We start from the raw sequence: 10,644 nt of genomic DNA, 5'->3' as shown, positions 1-10,644 counted from the left end.
ATTTCCAATTTCTGGGATCTGAATAATCAAGTTTTGCTTGAAGTTTATATTTAGAGTGTAAAAGGAACTTGATTAAATGTGTTTCATTGATTCGGGTCACTACCATCTGTAATGTTGCTAAGCCTTGTAATGAAAAGTTGTTCTCTTACCAGACCTACTCTATGAAATATATGTCATTTAGGGGGTTCTTTTTTCAATCTTCTTTTGCCCAAAGCTCCAACTTGGACAGTTGACTAGATTGCAAGAGGTTGAGATTTGTTACACAGTTTTGTTCGCTGAGTTATGAATCTTCTCAGTCAAGGATAATGCTAAAGTTGCCCAATTCCCCTTACGCTAACCCATCACTTTCTGATTACAGACCACGCAGCAATATATTCCGAGTACTTAGGATAGAATTACAAAAAGGCTTCCAATTATATTTACCAGACTGCTGTAACCAAAAAACTTAGGGACATTCAACCTACTATAAACTTCAGATTATATGATTTTGTGTAACATTTTTGGTTTCAAGTATATGTATTCTGTTCATCAAAGGGCAGAGCCATGTATCGAGCTTATGGAATCAGTATTCTCATTTGTATATGGTAAGGCCATAATGATCAATTGTCATGAAAACGTTCTCAAGCTTACATTGATCAAGACAAAGAGCAAACACCGTATTCACTACCAATCATGCCAAAGAGCAATATCAAGAGCTAAACCTGAATAGCTGGGCCAACATATACTCCCTCGCGCATATATAGATCATCTGGTGTTTCTATCTCTGCAAGCCATGCATAGTCCTCTTCCTTTCCATTGCTTATCTCAGTTCCATTTCCTGCAGAATCAGTGATATGCTTCTTTAACAATTGACAACTTTGCAGAAGGTGGTCACACGGTAAATATGCTAAACAATACCACGAAGAAACATAGGACAACAGGAGAAAAAATTGTGCAGTAACCAAAGATTAACTTACCAAAGGTGGAATACGGGTAGTCAATGTAGTAAGTGCATTTGCGACCTATATCTTCTCTATAAGGAGGAGCAAGTACATCAAGCACAGCACAAGGGGTGACTGCAGTAAAACAATGCAAATTCCCCCCAGTTTTTGGGTATAAAACAGAGGTCCCACATGGTGCAGTAGAAACTTTATCCACCGCCAACCTTGCTAACCTTACTGCCAAAAAGATATTCTGTATTAAGTTTCTGTCCTAAAAGAAACAAAATCATACTGAGGTGACATGAATCAATAAAAAACCAAGCATCATATTCTCTACCAACTTAAAAAAGGAACTACTTGTCCCAAGAGACAGAGAGAATGGTCTATCTCTCCCACAGAAGCACAATATGATGAAGGTAAAAATGAAGTGGGAAGGGGCTACAATACGAATAGAATGTGGAGAAGCCAAGCCCATTGGGAAGGTTGTTTAAGGTAATCCCATAGTCCTTTTAGTTTTAATGTAGATTTGGAATGACATTCAATGGTTAATTATTATATAGTGATTTACAATTGATCTTTTTTCTTGGTATTTGTTTGCTCTCCTAATAGGAGGCTCTCTTTTATCCCATCAATATGTGGAACTTAAACCCAAGACCACAAATCTCTCAGGGAAGCAAACCACCAGGATATGTAGCAATCACCGTCCAACTGACAGAGGATTGGCCTAGTGCAGTCAATATCACGGCAACAGGTGAGACCAATGGCATCTAACTTAGACCAATGGCTGCTTTGTTAGCCCCCTTTCTTTAGAACCAAGGTCAATTAGTTGAGAAATGAAATCATAAGATCTATGGTTTACTTTATAACAAGTTACCAACAATCAGTAAGTACCAACAAATACCCCTTGGGCTTGCTCAAGGGGTAAGGATAGGGCGGGATATGGATAGCGATCCTAGGTTCAAGTTGTAGTACTCACTCTTGTACCAATTTTTTTTTAAAAAAATGTAAGCATACCAACAAATGAGTATAATGATTGATATTGAACTTTCGTTATGTGCTATCTAGTAGTATCCTGTCTAAAAAACATTTGAAAAACTCTTATGGCCCTGGGGAAAAAAGGTAAATGAAATGCATGGCTGCTGACATTCTTATATCAACCAAGCCTTATCATCTTTCTCTTCGAAGACAATGCCACTAGAAGGTAATGGTAAAGTAAAAAAATGTTGGGATCATGCGGTGCTGATAAAGGCACACTTACAGTTTCATCTGGTTAGAACAAAATGTAGTTCAAATCTAATGGTAAGAAGTGCTGATTAAACTAGTAAAGGAAAACACAACATAGCTTTATCTCCATCCTTTATAAATCATAGCTGAATTTGAGAAAGGAAAATCAAAAAAAGAAGAGAAAAATTTTAGTTATTGCAGAGATCAAGTTACCATCCCCTGGTATAAATATTTTTTTATGTTCCATTTCCACGAAGTTCATGAAGGTTGGTAGTTGTGATGGGAGATTTATTCAAAGTAACCAAAACTAAAATTACCCTTCATTGCCAGCAAGTCAGATTAATTGTCATGTATAGAAAGTATATTAAAATCAAACCTTGCGGATAGCCTGGCTCCCTGCTTTCCTTAATACATACAGGCTCAACCCAGTCATAAGCTTTCACATGCATAGAGCCATAAAGAACTTTGCTGAATACAGTCATCCCAGGATGGTCATGTAGTGGAATAACCGATGAAGTAGGAAAGCAGAATACACACATCTGCATAGAACATCATTTGTTCCATCACTAGGAATAAAGTGCTACAACCTTAAGAGGGTGAATTTTTTGGCGAGATTTTAAATTAACCAGAGTTCACAGATGCTCGAAGCCAGGGACTGGAGGTGTAGGATGATCAATACCACCAAAAGAGGCCTAGGGCCACTCATAGAAATGAAAAAAAAAAAAGAAACAGTTTTAAACTTTTGGATGTAGGTAACCAATGATGATGAAAACAGAGGAATTAAAAGCTCATGGACACAACAGAAAGCTGCATATAGCTTTAAAATGGTAAACACTGAACATATAAAATTATTCCAATTGGAATTGATCATATGAAACTCTAAAGAGAGGAGCATGAAATCATAAGTATAAATTAGATTTAATAATAGGGCTCACCGTAAAACTATCACATTCGTAAATATCCAAATATGTTATTGGTTGAGCCCATCGAGCCACTCTATTCAGTCCAAAAAATCCATGCCCTCGATCATCATCTGGACTTTCTTCTTTAAGACCAACATCAGCAGGGCCAAATGTGTCTGTAAAATGGTATATATGAGTGATGTAACAGGAAACAAAAGTAGCATATATCACAAACTATTGACTCCTGTAAATAAAAAATGCTTTGCGTTTCAGTTTTTCAGCTATTAAGTAGCAAAGGACTAAAAGCATCTGGTAATGATGATAGTAATAAAAATTATCATTCCTTAAAAGTTGCAATCTAATTAGAATTGTCACACAAAAATTCATAACTTTTGAAATGCTAATTACCTATTGGATAATATGATCCGATCCCATTTTGACTTCATCATAAATCAACACATTTGGGGAAATTCAAGTCCAAATTAATTATATACTGGATAACAACTCAGCCCTTCCTCATATCAATTTGCAATTACATTGACCTCACCGTGGAAACAGCAGTTTTCTAACATTTCTAACACGGTAATACTCTTCCTATAAAACACCTCAAAGCATAACAAAAATTCCAAAATGGATAAGCACAAAAACCTGATAAGATGTCTAACATCACTTTTAGTAGTTATTTGAAAATGGATTAAAGTAAATAGCATAATTCATTTACAAAACATTATTTCTCAATTACTATTTTGCTAATTTGGATTACAGTAAGACAAACTTAGCTCAACATAAGCTCCAGGAAAGAGTGAACTTAGAATAGCCCTACGCTTTAGCATCTTTGTATAAAATGGAAAGTATCAGAAGTTGAACCCATGCTCTAAAGCTAGTGAATGAAGAATTCTGCCACTGAACCGAGCAAGAGCTCCTAAATAAACAAAAGCTTATACTAATTGAAAAATAAAACCAGTAACCTTTCACTTGACAAATAGGCATAGCCAGTACGTTCATAGGTTTAAAAATCTCTCACAGCTACATGTCCTCATCACAATTTACGTGGTTAAGTGAATGACGGTTGTTACCATCAAGGACTGCGAATCAACAAAAATTAAAATTCTATTCAATAATCATTGTAGTAAGTTGTGCTCAAGAAAGCTGCACTCTGCACAGCCATTATGACGTAGTAAACGGGATAAGCATTCATATCCTGTCAAATTACACAGCTCATCTTGCTGCATTAATGCAAACAAATAACATATCTTTCCCCTCTTAAATACCACCTTATTCAATGTCACTAAACCACATACCCGAGTTCTATCTTATTAATAAATAATAAACAAAAAATGAGCATGAGTTTCTTTTATTTAAACAAAATATATTGAAAGAAAAAGAACTAAAATTTTTTCCCCGAAAACTTGCTTTGTCTGATATCAGCACTTGGGTCACATCAATCCAGAACCTCAGAAGAGTGGCTTTAGAGAAAAAAAAATTAAAAAAAAGACTAATTTTTTCATTGAAACATCAAGTAAAGGACATTATACCACAAACCAAGCAATAGTGTCATCAAATTACAACCCACATTTTCAACCTTCATATAAGCTGCCAAAAGAAAAAGGGCAATTTACAGCTAAAAATATAAGTGAAAAAACCAGTACACAAAGCATCCACCACAATTCGAAAATTCACAAGATACAAAGTGTTTCCATTCGAAGTCCCCTAATCATTAACCAATCAAAACCTTTACATAAAACATCACATCAGGCAAAACCCAAATGCAGAATTGAACCCAAACTTGACATGCAAAACTTTATGAAGGGAAATCAAAAAGGGCAATAGTGAAAATTACCCAGAAGAGAGCAGAGTTTGTGGATGGGTTGGGGAGAAGCAGAAGGCAACCCTAATGGTGTAAAAGAGTTTTTGCAGAGATCAAAGAGAAGCTGCACTTTAGGAGAAGTTGTGTTCATAGCCATATGTAGTTTCTGCTTAGGAATATAAACAGTGGAAAGCGCCTTGTTTTGTAGAAATACCATGGCCTTATCTGTTGCCTTTTGGAATTTTGAAAACATTTTAATGCAAAGTGCGAATTGGGAAGCAGTCGAGCAATCCAGTAATACTAGCACCTTTTGTGGACAGGACAGCCTTAATTCGTGCCGTGTGGCTATGTTATGACGTCGGTGGTTGTGATTATGTCAAGCAGTTTCGAAATTTGAGGTGATTAATATTTGAATTTTTTTAATTATTAAAAAAAACCCTTAATATATTTGATGTGATTAATAACTTTGACACATAATAGGCATGCAAGAATATTGTATTTTCGTCTTCAATTTCAGTTACTTTGTTAAAAAAGAAATGAAAACTTTTTTTAAATTATATTGAATTATTGTCATTAGAATAAATGATTCTTTAAATAAATCTTAACTGGTTAAATTTTATAAATAAGTGTAAGATTAAAGTTTATGAGTAACTAAATCTCATAACACAATATATATTAGCAACTTTAATATTAATTTCTTGTACTTGGCAGATGGATCCATCCATTTTATAAATTCTCAAAGATGTATTAATTTGTATATTTTTGTTCAGTTTTAAAGTTGGCTTCCCTCAGCTAATTGATTATTACTCTAGCTCAAAAAAAAAAGGAAAAAATTGTGGTGTCTTTATTTGTGTGACTTGGCTGATTTATTTTCTTCTTTATTTGTCATTTTTTATCTAAAAAACTTTTTTCTTAATTTTCTATAATTAAAGCAAATTAAACTCCAAATAGGCTGAACTGAAAAAGCCTAAACCAAACTGATGGACTACAAGGATGGCAAAGCATTACTGCCGAAGCCCAAGCATGTGTTTAATAAGGAGGCCCGGAGCCCCATTTATTGTAGAAATGATCCATCTAAGGCCTAGCCCATGTCCATATCCAGATTTGGCGGTCTGTTCCTCACGGCAAACAGGAATGACCAATTACCAATCAACTTTCTCTCTCTTTTTCCCAAGCGACTGGCTTCCATGAGAAAAAGATTTTGCAGAAATCGCCGTATAAGTTTTTCCAACTTATTAGTAAGTGATTTATATCTGTGGGAAAGGAGTTTCTTTTAGCCTCTTTATTCTTGCAATTGCGCGGATTATTGAACTTTTCTTTGTTAAAATTTAATTTTTCTATTTGTTTGTGTGGTTATTGATGCAGCTTCTTGATCAAGCTATAATCATCGAAAGTGGAAATCTTTTGTTGGATATTCATAAATTTTTAAGGCCAATCTCGCTCAAGAACTTGTTGTTTGTGTTAATGTAAATAGGGTTTAGACAAAATTCAAAAATCTTGTAAAATTGATTTGAAGATGAGTTTTTAAATAGATGTTATTTTTAAGATTTATTTTATCCGGTATGTAAAAAGAGAACTATGTGAATAACTTTAAAGATACAATGAAGTCAACATTTAACATTATCTTTAATTTTTTTAATAAATAATGGAGAATTCAAGCGTTTATGTATATTTTCAAAACATAACACTTCCATTGCTTTTAATTTTTTTACTCTTATCATATATTAGTTTTTAGTGTGTCAAAATGATTGGTAATAAGTCCTTTATGTAGGTTTGCAATTGTTTTTTAATGACACAACCTTTTCATCAAGATATCTCTTTGTTTTAAAGATATATATGTATTTTTCAAGACACAATTCTTTGATAAAAATATTGTTTAACAACCATTCATTCTATAAAGCATAACATTTAAGTTATAATAAGAAAAGATAACTTTTCATATTTGAACTCTTGGGCTATGCTGTTTTTCAATTGTCTTATAACTTTTAGATTTACATGTATTTTTCAAAGATATTACTTTTTCAAAAGACATAATTATTCATGTAAAACATCTACTTATAATCTAATAGTCACATTATGTGACTTAGCTATTTATTTTGAAAATAGGCCATTAATGTCCCACCATTTTCAAAATTTTCAAATATAAATAAGTTTAAAAATCTTGTGCATAAATGAAAGTAACCCATAGATTTGAACCTTCACTTAGTAAATATGGTTGGTTTTAATCTAAATTGAATAGTTGATTAAACATTGAACCATTGATTCTTCATTTGACTAATCAGGCTACTAAGCATACATAAGCTTCCTTACTTACTTTGTATCTAGTTTTACTGACACGTTTTATGGCTTTGTGTTTTGCATCTATTTATTAGTATTATCAAAGTCAAGCCTTTAACTCTTAAAAGCAGTCACACTTTTATTCACATATGTAGCCTCTTTTAAAAATACTCGATAATTATAGTACTTCAGCATATATATGTTAAAAGTTTATTAAAAATATTTATTCAACCTTATATTACACATTACGAGAACCGAACACTATATACCTTAAGATGAAAAATATAAATTAGTGTTCGTAATCATATAAATTAGTGTTTGCAATCATTCATGTGGTATAATAGTTAGTACCCAAGACTTGCAAGTCAACCACAAACATCAAGATGAGTTCCCATCATTGGAGATTTAGTTGATAAGCTTGATACCCATTTCTCTTAAAGTTTTTATTACCAAATCCTTTTTCAGACATTTAGTAAATAAATCTGTTAAATTTTCATAATAACTCATATAACTTATAATGACTATACCATGATTAATTCTTTACCTTACAATGCTATATTGAAGTCTAATTCATAGCCCTTACCATTGTATATACGATTAAATGTCTTTAATACCGTCTCTTTATTGTCATAATGTATCAAGATTGATGCCATTGATTTAGGCCATAATGGAATTTCATAAAATAAATCTTTCAACCATTTTGCCTCTTGGGCGACAGATGCTAAGGTTATAAATTCAACTGTAATGGTGGAATCCGCTTGACAAGCTTATTTCTTAAAATCCCAAGAAACAACGTCTCATTAATTATAAAAATCCAATCAGCAATAGAAGTATGATTCATTTTACTTAAGTTTCAATTAACATTTGCGTATCTTTCTCCAACTGAAAGAAAACTTAAATAATAAATACCATAATTCATTGTACTCTTTAAGTACTTTAAAACTTTATGAACAACATACCAATATTCTTTACTTAGATTACTTGTAAATCGGTTTAGCATTTCTACCACAAAAGCAATGTTCGCTCTTGTACGCACTATTGTATACGTTAGGCATCCAATTTCCTTTATATATTCATTTTGTGCTATTAGCTTTTCTTTGTTTGATATTAGTCTTATATTAAAATCATAAGATGTAGATATTGGCATATAATTTGACTTATAGTGCTTTATTACAATATTTTCAATGTAATGAGATTGAGACAGTATTAAATCATTATTATTTTTTATTATTTTTATATCAAGAATAATATTTGCCACATCCATATTTTTTATATCAAAATTAACTTTTTTATATTTTCTAATTGTTTCACACTGATACCAAAAATTAACATGTCATCCACATATAGATAAATGATAACATCTTTACCATTATGAAACTTACTACACATTTGTCAGATTGATTAATCTTGTAATCATTAATTAGCATAACTTCATCAAACTTTGATATCATTTTTAAAAAAATCTTTTATTATCATTAATTCAAAATATAAAAAAGAATTAATAGGTAAATATATCAATAAATAAGATAAATGTTATTTAACCTATTATCATAATTTTGTTGTTAGTTCATCAAGAAGCTAATTTTTTTTATTTGTGTAAAAATAGATATACATTAACAGAAAGTTATCAACATTTTTAAATAAACTCGAACTCGACTTGACTCATTCATTAACACCTGGATGCATTTTGTCACAATTGTCATTTGGCGGGAAAATTGTGAGTGGAAAACTATCTTGAACCCTATAATTAAAAAAAAAAAAGAAAACAAAAACAGAGCAAAGAATTAGGAAGCATTTCATTCTTATAAGAAAAAAAAATATCAGGAGAGGACCGCGAAAATGGAAGGCAGCGAAAGCGAAGCAATTTTCGATTCTCTGAATCTAAATCCCCAACTTTTCATCAACGAAGCCCTAAACACCGTCGATGATCTCCTCAACGATGCCTTCGATTTCTATCTCCAGTATCTCCCTCTCAGTTTCCCTTCGTCTTTTTCTTTATTTTTTTTCTTTGATTTCCCTTACAAGTTTTTTTAAATTTTGGTGAAATTTGCAGAGAAGCTTCCACACTCTTGAAAATCGAAGGCACCGAACGCTCCCAAGATCTCACCAAGGTAATCTGCAATTTTTTAAAAAATTATTATTACTCAGAACTCTATCTGTGTTCTTATTTAATTTTGGAAACTTTGATTGATTAGCTAAAATATATTTTATGTTTTTCAAAATTTTGTTAATAGTAGTTGCTACACAAATTATTTTGCATTAAATTGAAAATTTAGAAGTCTTAATTTTCATTAATCATGTCTTTCTCAAGTTCCTTGAATGAAAACAAGCTAGGTGTTTAAAATTGGTGACTCGATAATATAAAGTTAATGCGGGTGCTAGGAAATACCGGAAAAAGTTGAAGAGTTTTTTTTTGTAAGTTTTGTCTTATTTCTAAGGGTGAGAGAGGTTGGTTTAGTTATGGTAGCAGCGAAAGACCTGGCTCTTTTCCTTGTTACACCCTAATTATCTGTTGTTTTTGGCTTTTATTTTTAGGGAGTCAACTATATTCGCAATATGATCCAATCAAGTTTGGATAAGCGGCTTGCTATGTGGGAGAAGTACTGTCTTCGCCACTGCTTCACTGTTCCTGAAGGCTTTTCTTTATCCAAGAATGTAGGTTGTTATTCTGTGTAATGGGTTTTATTATTGCATGCCGGGATATATTACTTGATATTCACTGGAACTTAAATGGCACTGAAAGTACAGAATGTTAGATAGAGTACTAGATGAAATCGAGACTAATCAGTTGGCAAAAGAGATAACAGAGCTATTCACTTCACACTATAAATTAGAAATGGAAAAGAAAGCTGATATTCTATATTATCATTTGAAGTGAGAGCTTAGGAGTTTAGAATGCCTGATATTATCTTTAGAGGAGTTTAGGATGCTTGAGAGCATTTTTAGAAGTACCTTTTGAGGTATGAAAATTTTGTTACTGTCTATCATGATAATAACAAAGATGGCATAGATGAATTGATGGACATTAATTGATAGCATTGAAATTTTTACTTAGGAGATTTAGGGATCATTGCTTTCATGGTATCGTAGAAATTTGCAATCTCAGTAATTTGGCTTAGTGGGATTGGCAACTACTAGAGGAAAATCAGTTGACTTTGTTGGGAAGAGGATAAAAGATCATGTCCTGAAGATCCAGTGATAGTAATTAATATTATTGCCTTTTAGAAGAAAAGCATTATCAGCAAGTTGCTATGTGTTAAAAAAATGTAGAAGTCTAGAAAAAAAATATCTGATGAAACACTCTACGTACATAACTTATTAAAAATTTGCTTTACTATGGTTATAATTTTGTTAAAATTTTCTTTATTTTAGTTATAACTGCGAACTCTCATTTATTGTTCTTTCTAGGATGAGTTACCTGGCAGTTGTTCGATGGTTCAAGATACTCTCTCTGATCCAGATGTGGATGCAGAGTTGGATTCATTAAGGGATAAACTTACATTGGTGAGAAAAT

General features: G+C 32.3%; 2 protein-coding genes across 4 annotated transcripts in view; one reads left to right on the top strand and one right to left on the bottom strand.

The window, feature by feature from the left end:
- Positions 1-5,185, bottom strand: part of LOC110417737 (2-aminoethanethiol dioxygenase, putative (DUF1637)) — a 9,605-nt gene extending 4,420 nt beyond the window's left edge. The window contains exons 1-6 of one of the 3 annotated variants that reach the window (XM_021430236.2): positions 4,887-5,010; positions 4,015-4,131; positions 3,080-3,222; positions 2,521-2,683; positions 957-1,157; positions 702-817 (exon numbers count right to left, since the gene is read on the bottom strand). In XM_021430236.2, coding sequence (XP_021285911.1) covers positions 702-817; positions 957-1,157; positions 2,521-2,683; positions 3,080-3,222; positions 4,015-4,051 — 660 coding nt within the window. In that variant the 5' untranslated portion in view covers positions 4,052-4,131; positions 4,887-5,010. Of the gene's footprint in view, positions 818-956; positions 1,158-2,520; positions 2,684-3,079; positions 3,223-4,014; positions 4,132-4,886 lie in introns of all 3 variants that reach the window. The other 2 variants (XM_021430234.2, XM_021430235.2) reach the window with 2 other exon arrangements.
- A 3,699-nt stretch (positions 5,186-8,884) lies between these two features.
- The window catches only part of MIS12 (minichromosome instability 12 (mis12)-like protein), a 3,715-nt gene continuing 1,955 nt past the window's right edge, over positions 8,885-10,644 (top strand). The window contains exons 1-4 of the mRNA XM_021431145.2: positions 8,885-9,091; positions 9,184-9,241; positions 9,666-9,785; positions 10,539-10,634. Of these exons, the coding sequence (XP_021286820.1) occupies positions 8,970-9,091; positions 9,184-9,241; positions 9,666-9,785; positions 10,539-10,634 (396 nt within the window). The 5' untranslated portion in view covers positions 8,885-8,969. The remainder of the gene's footprint in view (positions 9,092-9,183; positions 9,242-9,665; positions 9,786-10,538; positions 10,635-10,644) is intronic.

The sequence above is a fragment of the Theobroma umbraticum genome, unplaced genomic scaffold (genome assembly GCF_002168275.2).
Source record: "Theobroma umbraticum cultivar Fairchild unplaced genomic scaffold, ASM216827v3 scaffold_50.0, whole genome shotgun sequence".
Classification (NCBI taxonomy): domain Eukaryota; kingdom Viridiplantae; phylum Streptophyta; class Magnoliopsida; order Malvales; family Malvaceae; genus Theobroma; species Theobroma umbraticum.
This window is presented reverse-complemented; position numbering and strand designations above follow the sequence as displayed.